General features: G+C 38.4%; 2 protein-coding genes across 2 annotated transcripts; one reads left to right on the forward strand and one right to left on the reverse strand.

The window, feature by feature from the left end:
* Positions 1 to 2,597: 2,597 nt before the first annotated feature.
* kbtbd12 (kelch repeat and BTB (POZ) domain containing 12) lies at positions 2,598 to 8,478 on the forward strand. Its single transcript, XM_088338269.1, has 6 exons — positions 2,598 to 2,737; positions 2,986 to 4,131; positions 4,207 to 4,477; positions 4,999 to 5,152; positions 6,139 to 6,336; positions 6,440 to 8,478. Exons 2-6 carry the CDS (start codon positions 3,062 to 3,064, stop codon positions 6,604 to 6,606), a joined length of 1,860 nt encoding a protein of 619 aa, XP_088194395.1. The 5' UTR covers positions 2,598 to 2,737; positions 2,986 to 3,061; the 3' UTR covers positions 6,607 to 8,478.
* On the reverse strand, positions 6,818 to 12,706 carry iho1 (interactor of HORMAD1 1). Its single transcript, XM_088338270.1, has 8 exons — positions 12,609 to 12,706; positions 10,965 to 11,034; positions 8,968 to 9,094; positions 8,572 to 8,699; positions 8,467 to 8,515; positions 8,312 to 8,396; positions 7,977 to 8,089; positions 6,818 to 7,890 (listed from the first exon to the last, which is right to left on the reverse strand). Exons 2-8 carry the CDS (start codon positions 11,018 to 11,020, stop codon positions 7,249 to 7,251), a joined length of 1,200 nt encoding a protein of 399 aa, XP_088194396.1. The 5' UTR covers positions 11,021 to 11,034; positions 12,609 to 12,706; the 3' UTR covers positions 6,818 to 7,248.
* Between the last annotated feature and the right edge of the window lie 3,305 nt (positions 12,707 to 16,011).

Consider the following 16,011-nt stretch of genomic DNA (forward strand, 5'->3'; position numbering starts at 1 on the left):
CAAGCTGAGTACAAACGTATGTGTATTACAGTATGCCTGTATGTCTAAACTGTTAAACGGTATAAGAGTATTTGCCGTGTAGTGTTTTCTTTACCCGAATTAGGCCCCCAAGAACAGTGATAGTGGCAGCCACTTGCACACTGTTTGAATCCCGAGCAGCAGTGTCCACTTCTCTTGTGATGTTGGTCTTGTTAACTTTCAGGAAATTGGCACACTGGAGAGTTTTAGTAAAGCTGCCCATCATGACACTGAGCACAGTGAATGAACTTACAAGACAAACGGGTGCAATTTCAATCACTATTGGCCATTACAGTATGTTGATTTTTTTTATCAACCAACCAAATGAAATATGACGTGATGTTCCGAAAAGAAGTATAATGACGCTGGATAGAGGAGAAGTTTAGGGACCAAACACAGGAGGAACTGTTGCCTACGCCATACTTGAGGTCAAATGTGTGGTTGGACAGAAGTCTAAAAAAAGGAATGAACATTCAATCTTGTCGCGGGTGAATTATACAAACACTAGTTCCAGAGATGAGACCTGACATCCCATTGTCCCAGACTGAGTATTTGCCAAGCCAATAGAACAGAGGAAACATACTCAAAACGCCATGCTTGCATTTGGGGATTGTACACCTGCAATTCAAATGAACCGAAATCCACAGGCATTTTACCTGCTAATATGGACCCTGTTTGAGATATACACTTGTACCTTCTAGGGTAACTTTCTGTGACATAAATATGTCAGCACAATGATTTTGAAGAGCTTTAGAACGTTTCTCATAATATTACTATTATTAATAATATTAATAATACAGTAGTAGTAATAAAACGAACTAGATTTGTCGAACACCCATTCAGTAACACATTACAAGGTGGAGGTATTCCTCTGTGGTTGGATCCCAAAGCCAAAAAAACATAATAGGTTTAAAATGTGTCTTACTTTGCAAATAGAATAGGCAGAGAAGTCCGATTTTAAATGAAAAAAACCCCAAAACATTTGTTCCAATGCAACCAGGGTTTCATTCACAATAAAATACATTACATATGTCTATTATAGTACATCAAATAAAGGCTATTTGTGTACAATCAGTTGTAATCGTGGATATCATAGCTTACATTGATTCGTCTCCGGTGTTGGTGACTTTTTCTTCCACGTTAACAAACGCATTTTGTATAAAACGATCACGCTTAAATGGTTTAATAAACGCGTTATATAGAATACGATCGCTTAATTGTTTTAGTTAGCTAGCTTTATTGTTTTAATAAACTTATTATAGAGAATGCGAACGCTTTTGTCGGAAGCACAGCAGAATGCACGTTCACGTGGGGGGAGGAGGACTTTTTTAATGTATCTGGCTTTTCAGACTGGTCCTTGAATACATGTTCATATTGACGTGCGAGGTACAACAATCTCGAGGCGTAATGCACAAACAGAACAGTCATTTTTTGCACAAAGGCCCATTCCTCTGTCCACGCTGGCCGGAAAGAACGAGATTTTTCCGCTTGACGAGCCGTCATGATTTGGCTGTCGTGATTTGTTCATTTATCGCGCGCTGGTGTTTCTGTGGGAGGGTTAAAACAGATCTCTCCTCCTCTGCGAGGCACCGCGCAGACACACGCTCACCGTAAACAATGAAAGCGCGCAATGAAAATGTCAAAATTTTAGGAAAAAATGCGCATTTAAAAAAATCATTATTACTTTGCCGTGTGCTCGCGTGCCACTGGTTAACCCCATGCGTGCCACTGCATGCACGCGTGCCATAGGTTGCCGACCCCTGATTTAGGCTAATGACCTGTTAAATGTAATTTTTAAGTTTAGACTAGTACGGCAGACTATTTAGAGGGGTAATGTTTTACAATATACATGTGGGTTTTTAATCACCGTAGGTAACCAGGTGGGTATTGCAAATTATCTGTATGACATGATAATAAAGATTAAATTAACAAATAACGTTTGAAATGTATTTTAACCAATTTATCGTGATATACTAGAACAAGTTGCAAATTAAAAATAGATATGAAAGAAGGGATAAAATAATCATACAACAAAAGGAATTTAAGTTTTTCAAGTGGCCATCGGCTGCTAGTTTAAAATGGAGTAGTATGAAGTGAAACATATTAGGATCATGTCCCTGCCATGAATCATTCAAACAACATATTCATTTTTTTTAACTTAAGTAAATTAACAAACATTGAACCTCACAAATATTTTCAAAATGTAATATGAGATTGCACCCAAAAAAGTGAACGGAATTGGAAAAAGTAGTATGCAATGTTTTTTGTACACATGCGCACATCCAATGTACTGGGCCTTTAAAAAAGTGCAAACATGAAATCTGAATCCGAGCCGTGAGCTTTTCATTGCGGTCATTCCAGAGCAGAGTGCATGTGACTGAAGCAATCTTTCAAATTCGAACAAATAATCTTCACCAAAATGAATTATGTATCCAAATTGAATTATAAATGAAAACTAAGTAAAGTATGCTTTTAAAATGTGATCTTTGCACAGACCAAACTAACAAACTTTACCTTTCAAGATATACAGCACTCAAACACAAATCTATTTTAGGGGTCAGTAGCTCAGAGGCCCAGAGCATTGAGGGGTTACATATTTTTGCCTCCTGTACTCAGACCCTCTCTCGAATAATCACAACAACATGTGTTCGCATATAAGAAAAACAGGATTTTATTGATCTCCTGAGATGGCAGGCAGCGAGGGAAGCTGAGGATATAGGTAAGGTTTTCTTTGTTTTCACATGCTACTAGTTACAAGATGAAGAGGAAGCATACATTTTATAGATCATTTAAAAACCTTTCTCTTTGCCACGGAAATCATTGAGTGTGACGACTGTTGTCATGCTAAATGTTTTTGCTGAATAGTATAATAATGAAACATGAGAATTCAATGCTCACTCAGAACATGCGATTAACTATTGTTAAAACCGACCCTTGATTATTTCTCTTATTTCCTCTCTGTTTTAGTGAAATCCCCATCACAAGACAAATTTCTGTGTGTGTATTTTTTATTTTTTTGCACACTTCCACTTTGAAGCAAAAAATGGATTTCACAGCAAAACACGGACTGGTTCTGCTTGAGCAATTAAACAAGATGAGAGAAACAGAGCACCTGATTGATGTTGTGCTGGTTGCCGAGGGCATAAGCTTTCCCTGTCATCGTCTTGTCCTGTCTGCCTTCAGCCCCTATTTCCATGTTATGTTTACGTGCGGCCTCCGAGAGTGCAACAATAGAGAAATATTCCTTCAAGACACCCCAGCTGAGAGCTTAGCTTTTCTCCTGAACTATATGTATACGTCAGATCTTCCTCTCACAAACAACAACGTGCAAGGGATCTCGATTGCAGCTTCTCTCTTTCAGATGGATGATGTTTTCAATCAATGCCAACAACACATGACCGACAACATGGATGCCTCCAACTGCCTGGGTGTGTTTTACTTTGCCCGAGATCTCGGTGCCGAAGAGCTTGCCGATCAAGCCCAGCGCTTTCTGGGACAGTATTTTGTCCAGGTGTGCCAGAATGAAGAAGTATTAGATCTTGAGGCGCATCAACTAGAAAGGTTGATCAGTTCAGATGACCTCAATATTTCAAGAGAAGAAACTATTTTGGATGTGGTTCTTCGCTGGGCCAATCACAGTTTTTGTGCAGAAGGAGTCCGTAGCAAGCACCTCCCCGAGCTCCTTAGAAAGGTTCGACTACCTTTAATTAACCCAAACTATTTAAAAGAGACAATGAAGAGAAATGCAGTCTTGCTTGCTGACACAGAATGTCAGATGATTATGAGGCAAGCTTTGGAGGTTTTAGAAATGCATCCCTCTGCTGTACCCCGCAAGCTAAAGTTGCGGTACGGGATGGAAACCACAGATTTGTTGCTCTGTTTGGGTAATGATGGTAGTGGGATTCGGTCACGATACGGAAATTACAGTGAACGCAGCTTTTGTTACGCCCCCACGACAGGTCGAACTTACTTTATCACCTCTCCACGATACGGCGATGCTTTAGGGTATGTATGCGCAGGGATAGTAACAGAAGACAATAACATTATAGTCTCAGGAGAGGCTGGTGCCCGCAGGATGTCCCGACAAAAGGAAATGGATGTAGAGCTCTACAGGTAGGGTTGATGAAAGTATTGTATTACATTGACTCAACAACAATGGCAAGCATTGAATGTTGTTTGGTTTGACAGGTACAAAGTCGAAGCCCAAGGTACTTGGGAACGCCTGGCATCAGCAGAGTACCGTGATTCTTATGGGCTAGGCTCTTTAGGTGACACCTTATACTTGATTGGCGGGCTGATGAAGCTGAAGAATCAGCTTCTCATCACGAACTGCGTTGATCGATGGTCCCTCCAAGGAGGACCTTGGCGCAGTGCTGCACCTTTACCAATTCCACTGGCTTATCACAGCGTAGTCAGATTAAAAGATCGCCTGTACGTCATTGGTGGTAAAACTTTACAGGTAAACTCCCTGTTTCAACAGAAAAAAATGTTTCTTTAAAAAGTGCGAGTGCATCACATTGAAAAGACTTTAGTTTCACTTGAAATGTATCGAGATGCAGACGTAAACATCCTTTATCCATGAGACATATCTTCAAAAGGAATTTAATGTTTACCTCACTGATATATTAACTTGAATTTATGAAAATTGACTTTAAAAAGTATTGCATCATACCTTCCTCAACAGAGCTGATCTATATCAGATTAAATTTTAATCCCACTTGCCCTTGAATCATTTTATACTTTAGGAGGAAAAGTCCAGGTTGAATGGAACCTCAGTACAGTTTACAAATGATAAAAGAAACATGTAAAAATCAAACATAATTAATTGTCTTAACTACAGATCAATCTGTAAAAGTTAGCAATAGTGCAACAATATTTTGAACGTTGAAAAAAAAATACATTTTTGTATTAGGCCTTTGAATCTGTTATAAACATGCACCTGCTCTGATTTGTCATTCCCTCTCCGCCCTCTGGACCAAGGAGTCATACCGAACGGATGACGAGCCGGACCGTCTTAGCAATCGTCTTCTGGAGTATAATCCAAACACAAACAAGTGGACAGAGCTGGGTCCAATGAAGTATTCAAAGTACAGATGTAGTGCGGTTGTGCTTAATGGAGAAATATTTGTCATCGGTAAGTATACCAAGAGGAAAGTGTAAGTAACAGACAAAAAGAAAAATCCTTGACAATTCCAAAATGCAATTAATAGATTCGATAGATAGCGCTAAGCTACGGCCACCATAGATATGGTATCCGTGTATAACACACAGAGAAAATCGAGCAGCCGAAACTACAGCAATCGACTCTTTGGTCGCTTTTCCTGATAGCATAGCCGTATCATTTCTTTCTTATTTTGCAAATTTATAGATAGAGAGCTAGAGATAGAGAGAGAGAGAGAGAGAGATGCTGTATTCATTCCCATAGGGAAATTCACACTTCCAACTTTATCCTTTTGTTGTTTATTAACAGATTAACAGGATCGGCTCGGGGTGCTTTGTTGTAGTTTAGCAACAGCGGAGTGGATGACGTCACACGCTAGTCCAAAAGTTCGACGTGTCCCTGCAGCAGATGGAAATCTTTGTGCCCAGGGTTACAACACCACGTGTTCACGTAGATAGCGAGTCCACCTCCTCTCCACTTCCCGCAGGCTTTTGCGTCTCTGTCTAACAGCGCTGAAGCCGGGTAGCTCCACGTTAGCGTCCGGGATGCTAGACGTGAGCCACGTTTCCGTAAAACACAGCAAGTTGCACTCCCTGTACGCTTTGATGTTTTTCACCAGCACAGCCAGTTGGTGGGTTAAAAAGACAAAATGTAAAGACAGTAAGAAAGGGTCTCAATTATTAATGGCAGGGTATGTACACTTATTGTTTTCCCTTCTAACAGACCTGTATGAGTATTAGATATGTCACCTCATTGTTATTTCTTGGCGCATCTAATGCTATAAGGTTTTCTTTCGGATGTCTTTGCAGATAACCTTAAAAGTTTATAACCTACGACAGAACGGACCCATTCCGGATTTTTTTAAGGCGTATAAGGCCACCTGCTGTCGTCATGCTCACATTCTGATGTGCTGAGAACAAGCACTGTCGAATCTATTAATTGGGATGTTGCTTCTGTAGGAGGGATTGGCTGTCATGGTGTAGACCGGGGGCAGTCTCGGCGCTGTCTCGATGCTGTGGAAATCTACAACCCGGATGGGGATTATTGGAGGGATGGACCTCCTCTACCGTGCTCTCAACTGTCACTGCGCACTAACGCCTCAAACGCTGGTGTGGTTGGAGGAAAGATTTATGTGTGTGGGTACTACAAAGGAGCAGGTGAGTTACGGTCCTAGAGCTTTTCTGAAAACGACTTACTGAATACAAAATGTGTGCAGAATGTTTTAAAGTAGATTATTTATTTCTGTTTTTAAACTATTAGATCGTCATGATGATATAACAAAAGACATTTTGGAACTAGACGCCTGGGAGAACAGATGGACGGTTGTTGCTCGGCGCGCCTTGATGCATGACAACTATGACGTTTGCTTAGTGGCAAGTCTAAATCCAAGGGGACTCGTTTCTCCACCTGCAGACCTATTGCAGTAAAAGACGAAATACAGGAAGGTTTTTTTTGAATGTATGCAACTGTTAAGCACTTTTGCCACATTTTCAAACTCACAAATGAATATGTCTGCACTTTATCTATGCATGCTTTTTGCAACATGGGAGATATAACACATTATAAATGTTGTTAAAGCTATTTCGATGAGAAAAAAATGAGTGATGTTCATGTTAATGTTGACACACATATTCTGAATGCCATTTATCTCCTTTTTTATTTTTAACCTCTTCAGGTTATCAATGGACCCTTTTTTTACACTAAAAATATATATACCAACAAAATGGAGATCAATATTCTCGATGAGCAATTTTTTAACAATTTATTACGGATTCATGAATACTGTAGCTAATATTCAGCAGAGAGTATATAACGCTACAATCGCCTAACCTTTGAAAAATCACAAATTTGTAGCTGACTTGACATTTTTTATTTTGTACCAGAGTCCAGAATATATTAAATTCAAACTTGATGAGAAAAGTGAAGATTCATTACTGTTTTCCAAACAATGGAAAACTAATAGTATAATTTAAACATGAAAAGTCAACACAACGTAACAAAATGCGTTTGACAACAAAGGAGGAACTAAACGTCAATGACTTATTTTTATACAAAACTGTTTTTTACAACTAATTCATTTCAAACAGCCTCCAAAGGACATCAGGAGGACTGGAATCAATTATCACAATCTCTGAAGCAGGATTGATATTTTTTGGGCTTTCGGGTCTGTTACTCTCCTGAGACCAGCAGCTGAAAGGATTGATAAAACATCCTGCTGTTATACTGCCTTTTCTCTTTGTGTTAGGATGCAGCAAAATCTCTAGATTAGAACTGCTCGCTTTTCCGATGCCTGAAGAATTTTCAGAAGTTGTAAAGACACTTGGTTGTCCTCTGCAGTCACCTTGAGGTGGACTCTTTTCTTTCCTGACTGTGGGCTTAGATCTTTGGCGTACCAGAGGTCTCCTTCTGTACCTTCCTGTGGGTTTCGTTTTAATCTTTCTGACTACACAGTCCAGAGCTGAATCTGGTCTGTCTGGTGTATCATGTGCCGTTTGGACTGCTTTGTCCTCTCCGGGAGATGTCTGTATGGCTTTGTCAGTAACTTTAACAGGACAGAGCTTACCCGGGTGCTCAGACACTAATGTATTAAGCAGTTGCAAAGCCTCCCCCAGCATGTTTTGTTGCTTCAAATTGACATCATTCTGTTCCCGTCTGAGACACTCAAAGTCTTTTTGCACATTTGTGCCAAGATCTGCGCCGCTGTCTCCATTCTGATGAAAATCACACAAAGAGTAACATCAGCTTGTACAGATATGTTATTTAGCATTGCAATGTAAGCTGACAACATGGGCTTCACCTTTTGCACATGTTCCCCTAGTTCAGTCATCAGCTCTTTCTGGGAGTTGACTGTGTTCAGTAATGTTTCAAATTGTTGAGATAAGTTGCTTTGCATACTGCTTAGATTTTGCACTGAATGGATGAGAGGTATAGTAGCATGAGAAGACTACAACAATGTTATCTAGGTAACAAATGTCTGATTAAAATAACACATGAACAAGTAGGGAAGGTGGATGATGTTTGCTACGTGTTTAGTAGTGAACAAGCAGCACCATCTAATGGTAAAAAATGCTAGACTGTTGTCGCACACTTAAAACAAAAAGTTAAACATTGTGTTCACTAGGAACAACATACATGTTGAAGACAAATTGCTTAACTTGTGAACGATGGTTTCGCATAGAGATGTGTTATCTTCTTTGTTTGAAACAAGTTCCTGGATCTGAAATATTGTGTTGTTATTAGTGATTATTAAAAAAAAGCCAAACATAGGAAGTGAAATTTTTACTTACATTTGTTAGAGTTTCGCGAATTTGAAGGCATTCGTTTGCAAACATCTTACTAAAAATAAAAGAATGATGAACTACAGCCAAGCTCTGTGTTTTCCTTAAACTTACCTGTCATTTTTTTCTTTTGCTTTCTTCTTTGCCTCCTCGAAAGAGTCAAGGAATGGTTGAGTGTTTTTTGGGTCTCCAAATAAAAGAGGTTTGGACTGGTAACGGGTAGAAAATTTTGGATCACTGCACTAAAAAAAAAAAAAAAAAAAGGAAAGCTCAAGGTCCAATTGTCTAAAAGTATTTATTAGGAAATGTAATTTATCTTGTCGCACATATAGTACATTGCTCAGTAATTTGCTTGAATTTGGTTATTATGTGTTTAGGGGTAAATCTAAGATTCCCGATTCTAGGAATGACTTACCGATACATAATTTAGTGGTCCTCTATCCTATTAGTAGACATTTTACACGCAATTCTCGTGTCACATATAACAGGTTATTTACTGAATCATCTTACCTCTTGTGAACTTTGCTGGGAGGTCTTAGCTGACAAATTCACATCCTGAGAAAGGCTTTGGGAATTTTCCCGCCAAAATTGTGACCCAAAGAAAAACTGGGAATCTGTAAAGTTGGTAGCTGTATTTCTGTTGGTTGTATCAAAAACATAAAACGACTCAGTGGAGAATGGTTGTCTAAATACTGTGCTCATTATGCTTACCTGTCAACTTCATCCAATTGTACCACTTATTAATGATTGTAATTCCCCTTATTAAGCAATGATAAACCTTATAAACACAATGTAGCACCATCTGAGTTAGCCCTGGTTAAGGTAACCAACAATTTTCTCCTGGCAATGGACTCTGCAGATTCCTCACTGTTGCTGCTGCTGGATCTCAGTGCTGCCTTTGAAACTGTGGACCATAGTATCTTACGAGATCGGCTGGAAAAATTGTTAGGTATCTCAAGAACTGTCCTCTCATGGTTTGGATCGTACTTCTCAGATAGAACGCATTTGCATTGTGTTGGGTAATGCAATATAATTTCTGAGCCCTTTAGTGTAACCTGTGGCGTTCCGTAAGGCTCAGTACTTGGGCACCTTCTTTTCAGCATTGATATGCTTCCGTTAGGTGTTATTATTTGCAAGTATAATTGTGGAAATTTGGAGGCCTGCCTCACTGAAATAAAAAAATGGATGTTACTAAACTTCTTACGCCACAAGCCTGATGTTAATTATTGATCCATCTAAATGTCGCGACTTGTTCTCAAACACTGCTCTTAACATAGACAAATGTAATATCACCCAGAGTGACTCTGACAAACATTTCTGTGTCAGATTTGACCAGAATCCGTCTTTCCAGTAACACGTTAATAAGATTACTAAAACCACTTTTTTTCCATCTTTGCAACATTGGAAAAATTTGCCCTATGCAGTCCCAGTCTAATGATGAGATTATTACTACTCTCCAGTCTCCCGAAGTCTAGCAACAAGAGCCTGCAGTTGGTACAAAACGCTGTAGCGAGGCTTTTGATTTAAAAAAGAAAGTTTTATCACATTACCCTGATTTTAGCAAACCTGCATTGGCTCCCTATCAGGCAAATATGTGATTATTATTCAAAATTGTGCATGGACCTGCCCCCCCCATGACTTTCAAATTTATTTTCCTACTACTTTCTTGCGCTGAGCCTTCGCTTGGAAAATGCAGGTCTAGCTGTAATCCCACTAGCCGAGAAGAAATCCAATTTGAGAGGGTTCTCCCTTTGGGCCTCGGTGCTGTGGAATACTGTGCACTATGAGATTTGATCTTGAACCTCAGTGGAACTGTTTAAATCCAGGCGTAAAACACATTTAAATTCTATATTTTTTGAATGACCTATGTTTCATGTTGAAGATGTCTGTATATTGTTTGTTGATGCTCTTGCAACATCCATTGCAGCCTGGTCATCCTGCAAGGGGGAAGACCTCATGTGCGGCACCTTCTCCAAGTTAATTAATTACCATATGCTGAAGTTTTTGATTTTTTTCTTGCCCTCATGTAGGTTTTAGATGAGGGGATGGTGTAAAAAAATAATTGTAGTCTGTACAGCCATTTGAGACCTCTTATGATAAGGGCTACACAAATAATCATGACTTGAATGGAACTATTTACTCATAGCAAGACAGACTATGAAGAATACCGCGACAACATTAGCAAACAACGATGACCGAGTGACCGACAGTGACCGACAGTAACCAAGATGATTCGGATTAAAGCCTAAGCGGCCAAGACGAGATTCGTAGAACAAAAACATTTTTCTATATATTTTTTTCCATACAAAAAATGTTATATTGCTCATACAATTTAAAACTATCAAAACGTATAAAATACAGGGGAAATGTATGAGTTGACAGGTATGATTATGGCACGCAAGATCACAGGCACTTCAAATTAATGTCTAAGTGTAACATTATCACTCCATTAAAATAAAAAAAGAAAAAGAAGAGTGGGGGAAGCTATCTTTGTGTTAACTTATTACCTGGCTCCAATTGACTGTGTATTCAGCATTTCCCTCAAGTTCACCTTGTGATTCATTGCATCAGTTGTTCCTAAAGACGAAATGTAAAAATGTATATGTAGAATTTAAGTTAAAAGAACACTGTGTAATATTTGACTCCTAGATATTGCCGTAGCAAACCGAAAACGAGTGATACAAAGAACAAGGTAGGTCACAACCAACAGAAACTTGCCGAGCCTTGTATGACTTCTCCATCACACAGCATGTCATCTCATTTAACTTTCAGCATTCCCTCAAGTGATAAAGTAAGTCCACCACTTTTGTTTTACACGTATTAATTAATCCTGTGAAAAATCGAAAGTTGTGCCGCAATCTTTTCCAACATTCAAACCGCATTGCCGTGTTTTGAGCGTCTTTGGGTACTTGCAGCAGCAAAGTGCCAGAAAATCATGTCAGCTCTCTTTAGGTAAGGGTCATGATATGTTAAATAGATAAGCATTTATCGACCCACTAAGAAAATATATGTTAATATGGTAGTTCATGGGCAGCACGGAGGAGCAGTGGTTAGCGCTTGTGCGGCACAGTTCATGTCATGGGAACCAGTCGTGGTTTCAAATCCAGCTCCAGACTTCCTGTGCGGAGTTTGTATGTTCTCCCCGTGCTTGCGTGGGTTTCCTCCGGGCACTCCGGTTTCCTCCCACGTTCCAAAAACATGCATTTCAGGTGAATTGGCCGGTCCAAATTGTCCCTAGGTGTGAATGAGCGAATGAGTTGTCTGTCCCTGTGTGCCCTGCGATTGGCTGGCAACCAGTTCAGGGTGTCCCCTGCCCACTGCCCGGAGATGGCTGGGATGGGCTCCAGCCCCTCCGTGACCCTAATGAGGATAAGCGGTACGGCTAATGAGATGAGATGGTAGTTCATGATTATTTGCTTATCATTTCAATCAATAGTAAAACTATGTTGTTTTTTTTTACTTCAACGAATTGTTTTTTTTTTAACAACACACACACACACACCACTAAAAAATACACATTATCCCTTTAAGACAGGGCATTTTGTGCTTCGGCTAAACATTCGGTTAGCGTTGACTAAGCAGCATTTATCAGGGCTATTGTTGTTTTCAGGAGTCATTACCAAGCATGCCATGTATAATCAAGCTAAGAATTGGCATATGGTGGTTCAGCTCAACATTTTGCTAGCATTGTGTTTTCAGTATTTATCAGGTAACATTATTGTTTACAGGAAACCATATAAAGCATGCCAGGTAATATTCGTGCTCATTTTTTTTTCCATTAAGAGTACAATTATATGTGTATAATTAAGCTAAGAATTGACATTTGGTGGTTTAGCTAAACATTTAGTTAGCATTGGTTTATCAATATCTATCAGGTAACGTTATTGTGTTCAGGAAACACTATAAAACATGACACGTACCGTATCGCGTTGATTTTTCTCAATTTAAATAACAATTATATGTATAAAATTAAGCTCAGAATTTGCATTTGGTGCTTTAGCTAAACATTTTGTTAGCATCGGTTTAGCCATATTTAATTAGGTAATATTGTTGTTTACAGGGAACAACATCAAACATGTCACATTGTGGTCTTTTTTTTTTAAATCGTTTCACATGCTTACACACTTGACAGTAATGTTAAAAAGACTCACATTGAGCATATTTTTCGGGAAAACTCGATAAAGATATTTAAATCTGCCGCCCCTATTTCGTCATTGTAATGGCGTAGACGAGGTGCATTCAAGTGTCCTCGGAAAAGAGATAGGTACCCGAAATGCAATTCGTAAAGAAATATAAAAGTTGTGTAAATCTACCAGCAAACGTTTGTGTGTTTGTTTTGCTATTTGCTTTTTGTTGCTTATTTGTTTATCGGGTGTGTTTGTTTCTTTGTTTGTTCGTCAGTGTGTTTGTGTGTTTATTTTTTAATCTTTGTTTCTTTCTTCTTTTCTTTGTGTCTTTGTTTATTTATGTATTTATTTATGTAATTATTTATTTATCCATTTATTTATTTGTTTCTTTGTTTATTTGTGTGTGTGTTTTGTTATTCAGGCACAGCACAAAAACAACATCAACCAATACTTAGTAATAGGGAACAAAAACATATTTGCACACACACACACACACACACGCACGCACGCACACACGCACGCACGCACGCACACACGCACGCACACACACACACACACACACACACACACACACACACACACACACACACACACACACACACACACACGGCTATACAATACAATAATATACATAAGTACGTGCCCAAGTAGAGAAGGTTGATTCAGAAGCTTTTAAGTGCCTAACCTTATTCTATTTCTGTCCTACAGGTAAGACATATTCAAAATGAAAATAAGAAGAAAAAAAAACAAGCTCCTACCATCAAAAGGAAAAAAAAATAATTTTCAGGCCTGCAAATATACCGCTAGTGACTCCTATAACATCAAACAATTTCGGTACCCACTTGCAAAAATTCACAACTGAATGTTTTTCTGATATTTGTCTTGTGCATGCGATGTAACAAGACCTCAATGATTATTACTTTAATTAACTTTTCAATATCGGAGTTAAAAATATCTTAAATCCTTAAATTAACTGTTGGCATCCGATAATGGCCTTAACTACTTACATACCTAGTAAGTGATAATGGCTGCACTGACGTAAGGCCGTTATCGCACAATATATCATTCATTACTTTGAGATCTAGTATTTTTTTCGTTTCTGTGTCCTAGAAACTCATTAGATGTTATAAGGCCATTATCGCCTGAGGAATCTGTAAACAGTGAGGCCACGATCGCATAAAATGTGTTTTAGTTAATTATTTACTAATATAATGATTGTTTCAACAAACTCATTACGTGGTTGCAATACTAATTAAGCTGTGATTTCAAAAAATAAGACTAAGTAAGTGCAACTATCCATCCATCCATCCATCCATTATTTGCACCGCTTATCCTCAGTAGGATCGCAGGGGTGCTGGAGCCCATCCCAGGCATCTTCAGGCAGTGGGCAGGGGACACCCTGGACTCGTCATCAGCCAGTCGCAGGGCACACAGAGACTGACAACTCACTCGCTCATTCACACCTCGGGACAATTTGGACCGGCCAATAAACCTGACATGCATGTTTTTAGAATGAAGCAGGAAACCGAAGTGCCCGGAGGAAACCCATGCAAGCACGGGGAGAACATGCAAACCCTGCACAGGAAGGATGGTAGCTTGATTTGATCCCATGACCTCAGAACTGTGTCGCTGATGTGCTAACAACTCAGCTGCCGTGTCGCTAGTTAAGTGCAACTATTGTTTTTAAAAAATCTCGAAAACCAGTTATTGTCAGTAATACCTTTTTCGCATGAGGTTTAAAGATATTAATTCCCCTTAGCATATGTATCAAAAATATACATAGTATATTTGTTTGGTGTGTTTAATGAATATTAATAAAACATATGGACCTTTTTAAAAACATCAAGAAAATAATTCAAAAATGTAATTACCTTTTTACGTGGCACAATGGCTTTTGGATGACCCTCAGATCGCACATTTCAAACTTATGATCTGCGAGCAGAACATTTTATGTGGCCTGCGAGACAATGCTGAGAGTAGCACCAAAAAAAAAAAATGGGTCAACAATGACTGGAATCTAAGCGCCACTCCTAAAGGTGTATTTGCTGACTGCTGTTAATCAACCAGAGAACACTAAGAAAACCCATCCCAGTACCCTTTTACTTCGAATAAAAGTCACGGACCCACTGTTAAAGGCAATATACAGAAAACAAAAGAATAGCACCTGAATGTCTCTCAGGCTCTGTTCAATAATAGATATGAAATCTAACAGATAAGTTCCCATATTCTGGTAAATATTTTTATAAGTTATAAAAAGCAGAAAGACTTTTAAATAATTCAATCAATCATTTAAATTTTGTACGCTATTTGGTCAGTTTCCACTCTGCTTGAGTTTCCCCGAGTTAAACTGTCGTGACGATGAGTTCAATAGTTGTTTCGCTTGTTTGGTTTTCATATTGATAAACACTAAAAGTGATTAATTCTGAGTGAAGAAAAAATATACTGAGGAAAAAAAACTCAATAATCATTTTATAACACCCCTGAATCATAATCCTAATTTAATTGGGAGACTCTGAAAAGACCCCCAGCCCTCCAGCTAAGGCACACTTTTCATGCTGTTAATATACCATTCTGGGCCTCCGAATAGGGCAGGCCCAAGGCATAAGCGAGCTAAGCAGCTGCTTAGAGCCCCGCAACCACAAGGAGGCCCCCAAGAGTTGTTATCTCTTTTGGTGCCCACATTGTCCCCATTGTCACTTTGTGTGTCCACTCAAAAATACTTCTACAGAAATAGAACCAAAATACTACACAATAACTACAAAACTAAATATCAAATATAATGCCTCATATATTACTTTGCTTTCATTCTGAAAATAAAAAATAGTACAGAATTACTACAAAAATACTACTACAGTAATACCATAATGCCAAATACTTCTACAGAATTATTCACTTCAAAAATACTACAAAAAGACAAATACGGTAATATTACAAAAATACTAAAGAAATATGATAAAAATACTGCTATGGAAATACTACAAAAATACTATTAAAATACTACTTTGGAAATACATCAATCGTACTTCTACTGAAATACTAAAAAAATACCAATACAAATGAATATAATACAAAAAACTACTCCAGAATTATTACTACAAAAATACTACAACAAGGGGTTTACAACAGAAATACTGCAAACTACACCTAAAATGATACTACAAATAATTTCTTACGGAGATATCACAAAAATACTAGAAACATAAAACTACAGTAACACTGCACTAAAACAACTGCACTCCTACAGTGAATGTCATAGCTACATAATTTTTGAACTTTTTTCTATAATAAACCTCATTCATGTCGAGCAACTCAGTATCTCACAACACAATGTCAATTAACAATATACTGTACATGAATATATATAGTTATAATTAATATCTGTGAATTTCCCTACGGGGATGAATAGAGTATCTATCTATCTATCTAT

The sequence above is a fragment of the Urocampus carinirostris genome, chromosome 6 (assembly GCF_059441175.1).
Source record: "Urocampus carinirostris isolate Australia breed hairy pipefish chromosome 6, RoL_Ucar_1.0, whole genome shotgun sequence".
NCBI classification, from domain to species: Eukaryota; Metazoa; Chordata; class Actinopteri; order Syngnathiformes; family Syngnathidae; genus Urocampus; species Urocampus carinirostris.

What these genes read in the sequence shown, in the direction of transcription:
- kbtbd12 (XM_088338269.1), top strand. Translation starts at nt 3,062, where the DNA reads ATGGATTTCACAGCAAAACACGGACTGGTTCTGCTTGAGCAATTAAAC. An exon ending in TGGAGAAATATTTGTCATCG is followed by an intron (nt 5,153 to 6,138) that starts GTAAGTATACCA and finishes TTGCTTCTGTAG; the next exon opens with GAGGGATTGGCTGTCATGGT. An exon ending in TGGGTACTACAAAGGAGCAG is followed by an intron (nt 6,337 to 6,439) that starts GTGAGTTACGGT and finishes TTAAACTATTAG; the next exon opens with ATCGTCATGATGATATAACA.
- iho1 (XM_088338270.1), bottom strand. Translation starts at nt 11,020, where the DNA reads ATGAATCACAAGGTGAACTTGAGGGAAATGCTGAATACACAGTCAATT. An exon ending in CCCAGCAAAGTTCACAAGAG is followed by an intron (nt 8,700 to 8,967) that starts GTAAGATGATTC and finishes TTTTTTTTTTAG; the next exon opens with TGCAGTGATCCAAAATTTTC. An exon ending in TAGGGGAACATGTGCAAAAG is followed by an intron (nt 7,891 to 7,976) that starts GTGAAGCCCATG and finishes GATTTTCATCAG; the next exon opens with AATGGAGACAGCGGCGCAGA.